The 15,041-nt window shown below is 45.5% G+C and overlaps 3 protein-coding genes across 3 annotated transcripts; all 3 read right to left on the bottom strand.

Annotated features, from left to right (window-relative positions):
• Positions 1-2,303: 2,303 nt before the first annotated feature.
• LOC132593139 (olfactory receptor 5V1-like) lies at positions 2,304-2,906 on the bottom strand. The gene has a single exon (XM_060282231.1). It carries the CDS (start codon positions 2,880-2,882, stop codon positions 2,304-2,306), a length of 579 nt encoding a protein of 192 aa, XP_060138214.1. The 5' UTR covers positions 2,883-2,906.
• Positions 2,907-3,398: 492 nt separating this feature from the next.
• LOC132592957 (olfactory receptor 11A1-like) lies at positions 3,399-4,358 on the bottom strand. Its single transcript, XM_060281255.1, has one exon. It carries the CDS (start codon positions 4,356-4,358, stop codon positions 3,399-3,401), a length of 960 nt encoding a protein of 319 aa, XP_060137238.1.
• A 5,238-nt stretch (positions 4,359-9,596) lies between these two features.
• Positions 9,597-10,523, bottom strand: LOC118094771 (olfactory receptor 5V1-like). The gene has a single exon (XM_035135428.2). It carries the CDS (start codon positions 10,521-10,523, stop codon positions 9,597-9,599), a length of 927 nt encoding a protein of 308 aa, XP_034991319.2.
• Positions 10,524-15,041: the final 4,518 nt, after the last annotated feature.

The following is a 15,041-nucleotide window of genomic DNA, read 5'->3' as shown; positions in this document are numbered from 1 at the left end:
AACTGCCTATTTGTTTGCAGATTTAGAAGAACAAATTTTTATGCGTGTCCCTGATGGCGTAATCGCCACTAAAGGAGTAGTGTGCAAACTTTATGGTTTGCATCAGAGTGGTAAAAACTGGCATCAGACTTTAGTGAAGGAATTGCTGAATTTTGGCTTTACACAAGGCAAGGCAGATAACTGTGTATTTACAAAAGAAAATGGAAATTCTGTGACCAAATTATGTGTGTTTGTAGATGATATACTAATTTCTACAAAAACTAAACATGAATATACACAGATAACAAAATAATTTTTGTTATTTTTACTTTCTCCATTAAACCAAGCATTTGTTTAAGTCTTGGTCTCTATGTGTAAGTTTCTCAACCAGTTTCTGCTGATTTTGCTTTTAACCCTAACAGGATCCAGTGGCCTGGAAATAAGGAGTGAGTCTAGGACCTCAGGGTGCATCACTGAGAAGCTGTTACCTGCAGCTCAGTGGCTCACCACAGATCCCAACAGCTCCTAACCCAGTATTAAGGTATTTCTTCCCGTTGCAGTGGCCTGGCTCCTAAAAGATGAAAAGTTAAATACAGTGGACACTCGGGTTTCGAACGTGATCCGTGCGGGAAGCACGTTCGCAACCCGCAGCATTCGCAATCCACATCTGTGCACACGCGGGTCGCAATTCAGCGCTTCTGCGCATGCGCAAAGTGCTATTTAGTGCTTCTGCGCATGCACGCATGCCGAAACCCAGAAGTAACCCATTCCGGTACTTCTCGGTTCACCGCAGAGCGCAACCCGAAAAGACGCAACCTGAAGCGACTGTAACCCGAGGTGTGACTGTACATAACTGGTTACCATTTGCAGCAAGTTTCACGGTGACTAGGCTCCCCTGTGTAATCCAGTTCTTGTATGAATAAAGGAGTGTTTTGACAGACGTGTGAACAGGAGTCATCCATTTGTCCAAATAGATATCCAAATGGGACTGTTGGTGATGAGATACATGTTCAAATGTGGAAAGGGCAGTAAAATATTCAGACCACTGAGTAAAATAGACAATGAGGATTTAACTTTCCAACACTGAAATATAGATCTCTTTGTTGTAATATATAGTAACCAACTCATGCTTGTATGCATGAAAGGGTTAACCTAAGCCCTGAGCTCAGGTCGCCAGTGGGTGGAGTTTAACAGGCTCCCAGCAGTACAGTGGTACCTCGGGTTACAGACGCTTCAGGTTACAGAGGCTTCAGGTTACAGACTCCAGTGAACCGGAAATAGTACCTCGGGTTAAGAACTTTGCTTCAGGATGAAAACAGAAATCATGTGGCGGCAGTGCGGCGGCAGCGGGAAGCCCTATTAGCTAAAGTGGTACCCCAGGTTAAGAACAGTTTCAAGTTAAGAACAGACCTCCAGAACTAATTAAGTTCTTAACCTGAGGTACCAGTGTATTTGCTTCCTCCCCGCCCACCCCTTTGTCACTTTCTACTGTTGCCTCGAAAAAGGAGCCATGTGGTTTGGGCTCCCAGCACAGCAAATGCTACACGTGAATGAAATGTCTCTCTAAAAGGGCATTTTTACAACCTGAATCTTTGCTAATGCAAAGGAAAGGATTTTGTAAGGAAGCCACTTTCTTTCTTTTTTAATCATTTGGTACATTTTCTTCTTCATTCTACTGCTAACAGATGGAGACTTGTTTGATGTAACTTTTCAAAATCTGTGAGTAAAATCTACACTTGTTTGCAAAGCTTAGTGTCTGCAATTTATTCTAGCCTGACATGACATAAAGTTCTCTAATTACTTGTACGTGATTCTAGGGATTCATACCCTGCTCCTCATGTAGCAGCCTCCAAGGGTAGCCAAAAGAAAAAAGAAAAATAAGTAATATAACATAATTGGGAAAGCGTTCCAGAGCCATAGAATAGGTCCTAGCAAAAGTCGCCAAGTACCTGACCTCTGGTCTGTGACACGTATCTTAGACTCCACTTGGAGGGCTCAGGACATAAGACTCCATGCAGTGTTGCTGGGGGGTGGAGGGACAATGCTTGCATGGTAAAGGGGAAACTTGCAGTGCAATTGATTCACATAATTCAAGTATGGGGAACTGGATGGAGAACTACCCAATGGTGTATGGGTCATTGTACTGTAATGTCAGGTGACAGCATCAAAGGGGCTCATGGTCAGTGCTGATTGATCGTAATTTAAAATAGATTGTCAAATTCTGTTCTTTTTCAGAGTATGGGTTACTTTAGTAGAGAATGGTGTAGGATAGGATCATTGTATCTTAGCCACATCTCCAAACCCCACCCCCCACCCTTCCAGCTTTAGTGGCGTTTAGGAATGATGACCCTCATCAAAGCCCCTTTAACCTCCTTGTTCCTGAGACTGTAGATCAAGGGGTTCAACATGGGGGTTATCACCCCATACAACATGCTCACCAGCCTGTCCTGATCTGAATGGTGGCTGGAGGAAGGCCTTAAGTAAGTGAAGAGGGTTGTCCCATAGAAGAGGCACACCACCGTAAGATGGGAGGCGCAAGTGGAGAAGGCCTTGCGCTTCCCCTCGGAAGAACGGATCTGAAGGATGGTGGAGATGATGTGGATGTAGGAGACTAGCGTCACCAGAAAAGCCCTCACACCAAAAATCACACCAACAATGAAGACAACCATCTCAGCCGCATAGGTGGAAGCACATGATAAGGCCAAGACTGGAGGGATGTCACAATAATATTGATTGACTCTATTAGATTTACAATAAGGTAGAGTAAAGGTCATGACTGTGTGCAGCAAGGAGTTGAGGAACCCTGTGACCCATGTACCACCAACCATCTGAAGACAAAGCTTCTTGCTCATGATCGTGTATCGCAGAGGGTTGCATATGGCCACATAGCGGTCATAAGCCATGGCAGCTAAGAGGAAGGAGAGGTCAGAGAAAACTTTTTTCAGCCAAAGGGCCACATTTCATTGTGGGCAATCTTCCAGGGGGCAGGTGCAAGTGATAGGCAGGTCAAGAGATGAAAGTGATCTGCGTAATGGATATGAATCTTATCTTTGCACAGTAAGTGGCATTCTAGTCACACAAGACATAAAGGTTTCTTCTCCACACATACACACAACATTCCAGCCAGCATTATCATTACACTTCAAGGTCACATTCTGGCCAGGCAAAAGTGCTTGAGAGGGTACAAACATGGGAACCTGAGCCAAGTGGCCTGGGGAGGGATGGATGTCCTGTATATAGAGATGCCTGAGATTCCACACTCCTCTCTTCAAGACAAATATAAGGGTTGTATCTAGTGCTGGTCCGACTCAAAGCAGAGCCATTGTGGCCAGTGGACATGACAGACTTTGGTTCCTTCATTTCAATGGGTCTGCTCTGAGTAGGACTTAGGTGGCCACAGTCCTAAGTAGCCAGACGTCTTAAGCTACAGTTCTGTAAGTGGATAATTTAAGAAGCACTTTACTCAAAGCGTTCTGCACCTCCCTGTTTCTCAGGCTATATATGAGGGGATTGAGCAATGGAGTCAGGACTATGTAGAAGAGAGAAAAGACCTTGTTCCAATCTCGCATTGCGTCCGTTCTTGGTAACAGGTAGACAATAATGATCGTGCCATAGAAGATGGACACTACCATGAGGTGAGAGGAGCAGGTAGAGAAGGCCTTTTGCTTTCCAACAGTGGACGGGATTCTCAGAATGGCTCGTATGATAGAACTGTAGGAAGCCAGAGTTAAAACAAAGGGTGGCAGGGAACACACTCCCGACAGAAGAGTAGTTACCAGCTCCATCATGTGGGTGTCACTGCAAGACAGTTTTAACAATGGGCTGTAGTCGCAAAAGAAATGGTCTATTGTGTTGGGACCGCAGAAGGTTAATTGCTGGGTTAAACATATTATTAGGTTAATAACCAGCAAACTGATTACCCAAGCCCCTGCCACTAGCTGAACGCAAGTTTTGCCATCCATAACAATCACATAGAGCAACGGCTTGCATATTGCCACATACCTATCGTAAGACATGGCAGCCAAGAGATAACACTCTGCAACTGCCAGGAAACCAAAAAAATAAAACTGCATCATGCAGCCTGCCACAGAAATGACTTTGCCCTGGTAGAGGATGAGGCCAGCAAGCATCTTGGGCATAATGTTGGAACTGTAGCAGATCTCTAAGCAAGACAGATTTCCCAAGAAGAAGTACATGGGTGTGTGAAGGTTGTGGTCTGATACCACCAGCACAATGAGGAGGATGTTGCCAAGCATGGTTGCAATGTAGATCACTAGGAAGACAAAGAAGAAGAGGAGATCCAGATGGCCCAGATTCCCAAATCCCAGCAAGATAAATTCAGTAAGGGTTGTATGGTTTCCGAAGTCTGTTGGGTTCATGGTAGTAGCTTGAACCTAGGAAGATCATGTGAACATATGACCTAGACCAGGGGCAAAGAACCTGTAACTCTCCAAATACTCCTGAACTACAACTTTTATCAGCCCTGACAATTGGCCAAGTTGTTTGGGGATGATGGGAGTTGGAGTCCAACAGCACCTAAAAGGTGGCAGACTCGCCAGCCTTAGACCATCAGTCCATCTAGCCCGGTATTATTGACTGACAGTGGAACTCTAAGGTCTCAGGTACATGCCTTTCCAACTATCTTACAAGCAGTCATTTGTAACTGGCGATACCAGTTATTGAACCCGTAGCCTTCTGTATGCAATGCATGGATTCTGCAAGGATTAGGCACACAAAACGGTGGTCCTTGCCTATCAAATACATGACACCTTTAAAAGAATGAGTGTGGGGCTGGAGAAGAGAGAATGAATGAAGCTGTCTCTTGCAAGCCTCTTCAGCTATACATAGGACTGTGTCATGGTTCAACACTTGCGTTGCATAGGCTCTGACTGCATATCAAAAGAATGAGTAAGTGGGTTGACATAATGTAGAATTATTCAAGGTCGGTGTCCTAGAAGACAAACAAAATGAGCTTATGTTCAGAATCATTCCTTTGGCCAACCCACCTGGTTTGCTCCGTACCTAACTGAGACACTCTAGCAGTAGTTAAATAACCTACCCAAAAATTATCAAGCAGCCACAAATGTACTTGATTAACAGAGGCTGCAGAATTCAACCTTACTTGCTGTGGAAGAATGTCCAGCCCTGATCACAAGATTGGAAGCAAAAGAACCCTTAACTTGGAAGTCAGGACCACCCAAATGTCAGATCACATAATGCGGTCTGCTCTATGCTAGTTTGTTCCATTTCATCAGGATCCTCTTTCACCCTTGACTCTTCATTCATCATATATGTCCTTCCTTTCAGGGAAAGTCTACAGCTGAGTCCTTCCCAGTCCTGGATTCCAACTATTTCTGCATTCCCTTCTCAAGCCAAACAAACACCGTTCTCACAGCATTCTGAGTCACACATATGGAGCCAGTGGTGTAGTGTTGGGCTAGGACCTGAGAGCCCAGGGTTCAATTCCCCATTCAGCTATTAAACTCACTGGTGACCTTAGGCCAGTCACCAACTCTCGGTCTAACCTACTGCACAGAATTGTTGTCAGGATAATATGGAGCGAGGAAGAGCCATGCACACCACCTTGAGCTCCTTGGAGGACAGGTGGGATATATATTTTCACATATATATAAGGTAAAGGGACCCCTGACCATTAGGTTCAGTTGTGACCGACTCTGGGGTTACGGCGCTCATCTCGCGTTATTGGCCGAGGGAGCCGGCGTACAGCTTCCAGGTCATGTGGCCAGCATGACAAAGCCACTTCTGGCAAACCAGAGCAGCACATGGAAACGCCGTTTACCTTCCCGCTGTAGCGGTACCTATTTGTCTACTTGCACTTTTATGTGCTTTCGAACTACTAGGTTGGCAGGAGCTGGGACCGAGCAATGGGAGCTCACCCCATCGCGGGGATTCGAACCGCCGACCTTCTTATCAGCAAGCCCTAGACTCTGTGGTTTAACCCACAGCGCCACATGTGTCCGACTCATATAGAGAGAGAGAGCATATTGCTTATTCAACAACTGTCATTTCTGAAAGGAGGATGGTAAGACTTTCTGCATCATAATATGGTCGATGATTGGATCTTGGAATGTAGGGGGAGAAACTCACCCACATCAGAGTTCTTTTCCCATGTCTTTGCCTGATGTGCTTGACTTCAGCTCATATCTCAAGATCTTAACCATTACACAAGGAAATGAAAAGCATGTGGGGGGGGGATAGAGGTTCTTAGTTGTCCTTTCCTGCTCAGATGTACTTTGTGGAGAAGATTGAAGATAAATTTCACCAGAAGTCAAAAAAAGCACAAATGCCTTAGACAGATGCAAATGGGATGAGAGGCACAGGCGGTGACAAAACAAGGCTGTGCATTTTTCAAAGCCCTCCAAATGATTCACTCACAATCTGTAAATATCCATTCCTGCCTGCTTTTGCCATGGGTTCCTGTGACATTATCTCCTTATGGAGCCATTAGCTATATCTTCCTTCAACAACTTCCTTTCTTTCCCAGTTCTGTCCCTAATTTCCAGATCCTTCACCAGCCCGATCTTTTTGTCTGCTACTATATCCTCCAGGGTGCAATTTTCATCCTCCTGGTCTTAGAAGTGCGGCTCTCGCTTACTGCAAAAGGACTTCTCCAAGCGTCCCCAATCTTCTTTAGGCTTCAATCTCCTTAATGGTCTCAAGAAAGGGAAATTGCTTGTATTTCTTCCCCTCAAGCAATTCTTCCTTCCGACTCATTATTCCCCTTGCATTCCACAGGGGAAATGAAAGCACACTTTAAGGGCATTTCTAGAACACAAGGAGACAATAACTTCTTTTTGCACAAGGACTATTCCCCCTTGTGGGAAACCTTCCCATGACTGCAGTGGCGAGAGGCGAAAAATAAGCAGAGCATCTGATGGGACTTTGAACTTTCCAGCAATTCAATCATCAAAGGTTTCAAATACAGACACGTCCATGCAGGCAAACAACAGAGATTATCACTGTTCAAGAACAAACTTGAGTCTGGAAAAAGCATTCAAAGCGGATGCAGAGCATATTATTATTATTATTATTATTATTATTATTATTATTATTATTATTATTACCCCGCCCATCTGGCTGGGTTTCCCCAGCCACTCTGGGTGGCTTCCAACAAAATATTAAAATACAATAGACTGTTAAACATTAAAAGCTTCCCTAAACAGGGCTGCCTTCAGATGTATTCTAAAAGTCTGGTAGTTGTTTTTCTCTTTGACATCTGGTGGGAGGGTGTTCCACAGGGCAGGCACCACTACCAAAATGGCCCTCTGCCTGGTTCCCTGTAACTTGGCTTCTCGCAGCGAGGAAACTGCCAGAAGGCCCTTGGCACTGGACCTCAGTGTCAGGGCAGAACGATGGGGGTCCAGTATACTCCTTCAGGTATACTGGACCGAGAGCCAACCAAAACTGTGGCCTGGAGGAAAGTCATGGGGATAGTATAATAGCACAACTAAGGCTACTAGAATATTCCAGAAGACCATGTTGCTTGAGCAAAGTTCTGTTGAAATAAGAAGCCAGTTATTTTTGTTATTTCTGTTGAAATAAGAAGCCAGTCTTCCTGCCATGCGGGATCCAGTGGCCTGGAAATAAGGAGTGAGTCTAGGACCTCAGGGTGCATCACTGAGAAGCTGTTACCTGCAGCTCAGTGGCTCACCACATGAGGCAGTATCCACAGATCCCAACAGCTCCTAATCCAGTATTAAGGTATTTCTTTCCGTTGCAGTGGCTTGGCTCCTAGAAGATGAAAAGTTAAATACAGTGGACACTTGGGTTGCGAACGTGATCCGTGCGGGAGGCACGTTCGCAACCCGCAGCGTTCGCAACCCACATCTGCGCACATGTGGGTTGCAATTCAGCGCTTCTGCGCATGCGCAAAGTGCTATTTAGTGCTTCTGCGCATGCACGCATGCCGAAACCCGGAAGTAACCCATTCCGGTACTTCTGGGTTCACCGCAGAGCGCAACCCGAAAAGACGCAACCTGAAGCGACTGTAACCCAAGGTGTGACTGTACATAACTGGTTACCATTTGCAGCAAGCTTCACAGTGACTAGGCTCCCCTGTGTAATCCAGTTCTTGTATGAATAAAGGAGTGTTTTGACAGACGTGTGAACAGGAGTCATCCATTTGTCCAAATAGATATCCAAATGGGATTGTTGGTAATGAGATACATGTTCAAATGTGGAAAGGGCAGTAAAATATTCAGACCACTGAGTAAAATAGACAATGAGGATTTAACTTTCCAACACTGAAATATAGATCTCTTTGTTGTAATATATAGTAACCGACTCATGCTTGTATGCATGAAAGGGTTAACCTAAGCCCTGAGCTCAGGTCGCCAGTGGGTGGAGTTTAACAGGCTCCCAGCAGTACAGTGGTACCTCGGGTTACAGACGCTTCAGGTTACAGACTCCGCTGAACCAGAAATAGTACCTCAGGTTAAGAACTTTGCTTCAGGATGAAAACAGAAATCATGTGGCGGCAGTGCGGCGGCAGCGGGAAGCCCTATTAGCTAAAGTGGTACCTCAGGTTAAGAACAGTTTCAAGTGAAGAACAGACCTCCAGAACTAATTAAGTTCTTAACCTGAGGTACCAGTGTATTTGCATCCTCCCCACCCACCCACCCCTTTGTCAGTTTCTACTGTTGCCTCGAAAAAGGAACCATGTGGTTTTGGCTCCCAGCACAGCAAATGCTGCACGTGAATGAAATGCCTCTCTAAAAGGAGATTTTTACAGCCTGAATCTTTGCAAATGCAAAGATTGCATGATTCTTTTGTAAGGAAGCCAAGTTCTTTCTTTATTAATCATTTGGTACATTTTCTTCTTCATTCTACGAATAACAGATGGAGACTTGTTTGACGTAACGTTAGTAAAATCTACACTTGTTTGCAAAGCTTAGTGTGCGATTTATTCTAGCCTGACATGAAATAAAAGTTCTCTAATTACTTGTACGTGATTCTAGGGATTCATACCCTGCTCCTCATGTAGCAGCCTCCAAGGGTAGCCAAAATAAAAAATAAGCAATATAAAATAATTAATCATATACAAGCGGAACGGAGCAGGGAGAGAATGACCACCAAATAAAAATTAAAAAGGGATCTAAAATGGCTGGCAGAATAAAAAAGGGAGTCAAAAGGCATCAAGGTTGGCTTCCCTGGGGAAAGCGTTCCAGAGCCATAGAATAGGTCCTAACAAAAGTCGCCAAGTACCTGACCTCTGGACTGTGACATGTATCTTAGACACCATTTGGAGTGCTCAGGACATAAGACTCCATTCAGTGTTGCTGGGGGGGGGGGAGGGACAATGCTTGCATGGTAAAGGGGAAACTTGCAGTGCAATTGATTCACATAATTCAAGTATGGGGAACTGTTTTCAGCCCAAGGACTGGATGGAGAACTACCCAATGGTGTATGGGTCATTATACTGTAATGTCAGGTGACAGCATCAAAGGGGCTCATGGTCAGTGCTGATTGATCGTAATTTAAAATAGATTGTCAAATTCTATTCTTTTTCAGAGTTTAGGTAACTTTAGTAGAGAATGGTGTAGGATAGGATCATTGTATCTTAGCCACATCTCCCCACCCCCACCACCCTTCCAGCTTTAGTGGTGTTTAGGAACGATGACCCTCATCAAAGCCCCTTTAACCTCCTTGTTCCTGAGACTGTAGATCAAGGGGTTCAACATGGGGGTTATCACCCCATACAACATGCTCACCAGCCTGTCCTGATCTGAATGGTGGCTGGAGGAAGGCCTTAAGTAAGTGAAGAGGATTGTCCCATAGAAGAGGCACACCACCGTAAGATGGGAGGCGCAAGTGGAGAAGGCCTTGCGTTTCCCTTCAGAAGAACGGATCCGAAGGATGGTGGAGATGATGTGGATGTAGGAGACCAGCGTCACCAGAAAAGCCCCCACACCCAAAATCCCACCAACAATGAAGACAGCCATCTCAGCTGCATAGGTGGAAGCACATGATAAGGCCAAGACTGGAGGGATGTCACAATAATATTGATTGACTCTATTAGATTTACAATAAGGTAGAGTAAAGGTCATGACTGTGTGCAGCAAGGAGTGGAGGAACCCTGTGACCCATGTACCAGCAGCCATCTGAAGACACAGCTTCTTGCTCATGATGACCGTGTATCGCAGAGGGTTGCATATGGCCACATAGCGGTCATAAGCCATGGCAGCTAAGAGGAAGACCTCTGTCCCTGCCAAGGCTACCAGGAAGTAGAGCTGCAGCACACAGCCAACAAAGGAAATGGTATGTCTCTCCGACAAGAGGTTCTCCAGCATCTTGGGCACCGTAGCTGTGGGGCAGAAGATGTCCAGCAGGGAAAGGTTAGTCAGGAAGAAATACATGGGGTTGTGCAGGTGAGAGTCAGCTCCTATGGCAAGGAGAATGGTGCCATTCCCCACCAGGGTGACCAGGTAGATGAGCAAAAAGGCAGCAAAGAGGGAGAAGCGGACAGCTGGGAGATCAGAAAGGCCCATTAGGATAAATTCTGTCACCACGGTGATGTTCTCCATTTCTCCTCTGTGAGAGGAACTTTCCTGCAAGCATTTGAAAGCAAAAGTGTGAGATAGTAAGCATGTTGGAGGCTACAGGCATACACAAGTTAAGGCATTCTTTGCTTTTCAAGGTGTTAGGCATATAGCCTTTAGTCATGCTAAGCAGGAATAGAAGGTCCCTGCTTTAGAATTCTGAGAAACAAATATTAGTTCCTAGCGATCACATTCATACATAGAATCATAGAGTTGGAAGAGACCACAAGGGCCATCCAGTCCAACCCCCTGCCAAGCAGGAAACACCACCAAAGCATTCTTGACATATGCCTGTCAAGCCTCTGCTTAAACACCTCCAAAGGAGACGATTCCACCACACTCCTTGGTAGCAAATTCCACTGCCAAACAGCTCTTACTGTCAGGGAGTTCTTCCTAATGTTTAGGTGGAATCTTCTTTCTTGTAGTTTGAATCCATTGCTCCGTGTCCACTTCTCTGGAGCACCAGAAAACAACCTTTCTCCCTCCTCTATATGACATCCTTTCATATATTTGAACATGGCTATCATATCACCCCTTAACCTTCTCTTCTCCAGGCTAAACATACCCAGCTCCCTAAGCCGTTCCTCATAAGGCATCGTTTCCAGGCCTTTGACCATTTGGTTGCCCTCCTCTGGACACGTACCTGGACGTACCTGGACATGTACTTGGACACATACCCTGTAGCTGAATTTCTCAGAGACCAATGTTGGGCCCGTGTGAGAAACACAATGCTTAATTAGATGGTTCTTAGATCAGATCATCTGACAAAGTCATTTTTGGGTCCTTAAATTGCTGAGACTCGTCAGAGCTTCTTTGTACATTACATGTACGGTAAGTGGTGATATTGTCAATGGTGAGCACCCAGTGTGGAAGCTGGAACACGTGTACAGTACTGTAGCTACGGGGCTTGATGGAGGGTTGTTAACTAACTGAGGGTCTCATGGACGCTGCCACAATGCCACTCCACCTATCAGGGTAAGCAGATTTCCATGGGGTGGGAAGGGGAAGCAAGGGGAATGGCAAGGGGGTGATCAAGAAAAGTGAGAGGGGACAAAATCCCTAGCTGAGCAAATTTGTGCCTTCTTTTTACTGCAGGAGGACCAATCTGCATGCAGTAATATTGTCTCAGAAAATCCTGTCCACATCTGTCAGTTCATGTGAATGTCCTCCCTCATTCTATCTGGTGCCTCTCACTAGATGAAGACTTTGTGGCTTCACCCTCAGCCGGCTTTATTCATCCTCCCCTTCCCTCCCTTTGTTTTCTATTCAGCCTGATTAAAAGCTCTGAAAAGCTCATTACATTGTGGTTGTCTTGATAAAATATTGCCCTCATATGGATTTACAAATGTTTTTATACCACTCTCATCTAAACCATTTTTCTGTTCATCTGAGCATCCCTTCTAGATAGCGCTCCTTTCATTTTAAGGAAGAAATGTGCCAGTACTCACTATGAAGTTGTTACTGTAAATGCCACACTTTCAACATTGGGAGGGGGGAGGAAGGCCCCAGTACCCAGTACCCTTGAGTACCCCTAGAAAAGAGCACTGCTTCTAGAACATTCAATGTACCACTCTCATTCCATGTACACTTGCTTCAGTTTATGAGTCTCATTTCTTCGAACTTCAATAGAAACATCACTCTTCCCGTTTTCCCTAAGCCTTGATCTTTGTCACAAGGATAGCCCCATTAAGCTAGTATCTAATAATACTCACTGTCAATGACTGGCGTGTTTCCATTTCTCCAAACAGTCACTCTTAAGAATGCCTCTCATCTGCCTTGAGATCAAGGAAGGATTGTCTGTTCCTCCGGCAGCTCAAAACGCTCCTTTCAACCTCAACAGCAGCTCAAGGGAATAGAAGGCCTCAAAGCTCCTAAGCAATGTCAGGAAACATCTCTGCTCACCACCTATGGCCAATGTCAAGACCAAGAGTGATGGGTGATTTGCCACCACAATAAACTACAGTGCTGTGAATAATTCAAGATATCACTCCCTAGAGGTTAAGGAAATCAGGTCAATGTTTTATGTACTCCAGCTCACCAGAGTAAGGAACTGTTTTAGTCCAGTGTTTACACAAAGCTCAGAAGCTTTAGGGACGACCGTGTTTTCCCGAAAATAAGACACTGTCTTATATTTATTTTTCCTCAAGAAGACACACCATGGCTTATTTTCAGGGGATGTCTTAATTTTATTATGCGTCCAGCCTCGCCTCTTCCTTGGTGCCCTCCAGAACTGCGCCTATCACTATGTCTTATTTTCGGGGTATGGCTTATATTGCACAACTGCTTAGAAATCTTGCTACGGCTTATTTTATGGGTATGTCTTATTTTCGGGGAAACAGGGTAGGTCCTTTTTGGTGGGCTTTGCTCATACCTCATGCATACCCTCCAACACCTTGAAGACAAAATCCAGGATACCATCTTCCCAGACACCATCTTCCTGTTAGTTATCGCGAGACCACGGTGGCCATTTTTGTTACTGTGATCTTGTCACCAACCTCCAAGGTGACTTCCATTCCAAGATACTTGCAATGTGAGCAGTATTTAAAATGTTTTAAAAATGGGGTGGGTGAGTGGATCAGTTCTGAGTGACGCCAGCAGGGAACGGGAGCTAAGAAGATCTGGTTTGTTTCAGTTTTGCATATAGTTTGGTAGCAACGCTGCTAAGTAAAGTTTCCTCCTTATCTATTCACTGTGGATCATTTGTAATCTTGCGAATGCTACAGTGCCAGAGCAGGTCACACTTTTTCTGTGAGTGGAACGGAAATAGTAAGAGAGTTCAACCACGGAGCGGTCGCCCACGGGAGGTTGTGAACTCTCGTTCCTTGGAGGTTTTCAAGCAGATGTTGGGTGGCCATCTGTCATGGTGGATGCTTTAGCTGAGATTTCTGTATTGAAGGGGGTTGGACTAGATGACCCTCGGGGCACCTTCCAACCCTATAATTCCATGATTCTATACACTGGAGTGGTAAAAGGCAGGGGCATAGGAAGATAGGGGCAGTGGGGGTGGGCCGCCCCAAGCGGCGGGCTCCAAGGGGCGCCATTGCGGGCGCCCACCCTGGGAACGTGTGCCACGCCCCTCCGGGAGGCGTGCCATGCCCCCCGGAGGCACGCCACGGCCCTGGAACACGTGCCCAGGCCCTCCAGGAGGCACGCCCGCCCCTGGTGCCGGAGCATGAAACTCCGCCACTAGCATTGCATGAAACTCCGCCCTGACCATTAGGTCCAGTTGTGAACGACTCTGGGGTCGCGGCGCTCATCTCACTTTACTGGCCGAGGGAGCCGGCGTACAGCTTCCGGGTCATGCGGCCAGCATGACTAAGCCACTTCTGGTGAACCAGAGCAGCGCACAGAAATGCCATTTACCTTCCCGCCGGAGTGGTACCTATTTATCTACTTGCACTTTGACGTCCGTTAGAACTTCTAGGTTGGCAGGAGCAGGGACCAAGCAGCAGGAACTCAACCCATCGCAGGGATTCGAACCGCCGACCTTCTGATTGGCAAGCCCTAGGCTCTGTGGTTTAGACCACAGTGCCACCCGCGTCCCACACTGGAGTGGGGAAGTGATTAAAAACTATAGTAATTTACATCAGAAAACTTGTGTGCAACTCGCATTTTCTGGGGTTGGAAATGGAGTGGGTTTTCCCCGCTAGAAGTTGAAAAGTGATAAATGAAGAGGGGAAAGTTGAAGAGACGTTCATGTTCACAGATCAGAAGTAAGAAACACAACTATATATAAAAAAAAACAGTGGTGTGGCAGATTTTATTGAAAGTGAAACTGGATTACACAACACATCTCAACATGTTAGAACAAAAGTCCAAACAGATAATTAATAGTGGCATCTATTTATGTTTGTCATTCCGCTAACATTTCAGTGTGAAGAATTAAGATTACATATATGATTTCATGTTTCTATGATTTATTTACTTCATTTTTATGGCACCCTTCAATCTTAAGGCAATTTACACAAAACCACACAGACACACTTTACCCCCACAATAATCCTGTGAGGTAAGTTGAATTGTGTGATTGGGTGAGTGGGGCTTTGAAAGTGGATTTTCCTGGACTTCATCTGAAACTCAAACTGTGATATCATGCTTGGATACAGCAGAGTTGGACGGTAGCCTGAGGGTCATCTAATTCAACACCCTCTCCTGTAATTCAGGAATCTCAAAGCATCCATGGCAATTTGTCACCCTGTTGTTGTTTAGTCGTTTAGTCATGTCTGACTTTTGTGACCCCATGGACCATAGCACGCCAGGCGCTCCTGTCTTCCACTGCCTCCTGCAGTTTGGTCAAACTCATGTTAGTAGCTTCGAGAATATTGTCCAACCATCTCATCCTCTGTCGTCCCTTCAGCCTCTCCTTTAAACACTCCAGTGAAGGAGGGTCCACCCCCCTCCACTGTTGAACAGCTCTTACCATCAGGAAGATCTTCTTGACAATTAGTTTGACAGTCCTGTCTTGTAATTTGAATCCATTTGTTTCAGTCCTACCATCTGGAG

The sequence above is a fragment of the Zootoca vivipara genome, chromosome 13, assembly GCF_963506605.1.
Source record: "Zootoca vivipara chromosome 13, rZooViv1.1, whole genome shotgun sequence".
NCBI lineage: Eukaryota > Metazoa > Chordata > Lepidosauria > Squamata > Lacertidae > Zootoca > Zootoca vivipara.
This window is presented reverse-complemented; position numbering and strand designations above follow the sequence as displayed.

Coding starts and splice junctions, on each gene's coding strand:
- LOC118094771 (XM_035135428.2), bottom strand. CDS start 10,523: ATGGAGAACATCACCGTGGTGACAGAATTTATCCTAATGGGCCTTTCT.
- LOC132593139 (XM_060282231.1), bottom strand. CDS start 2,882: ATGGCTTATGACCGCTATGTGGCCATATGCAACCCTCTGCGATACACG.
- LOC132592957 (XM_060281255.1), bottom strand. CDS start 4,358: ATGAACCCAACAGACTTCGGAAACCATACAACCCTTACTGAATTTATC.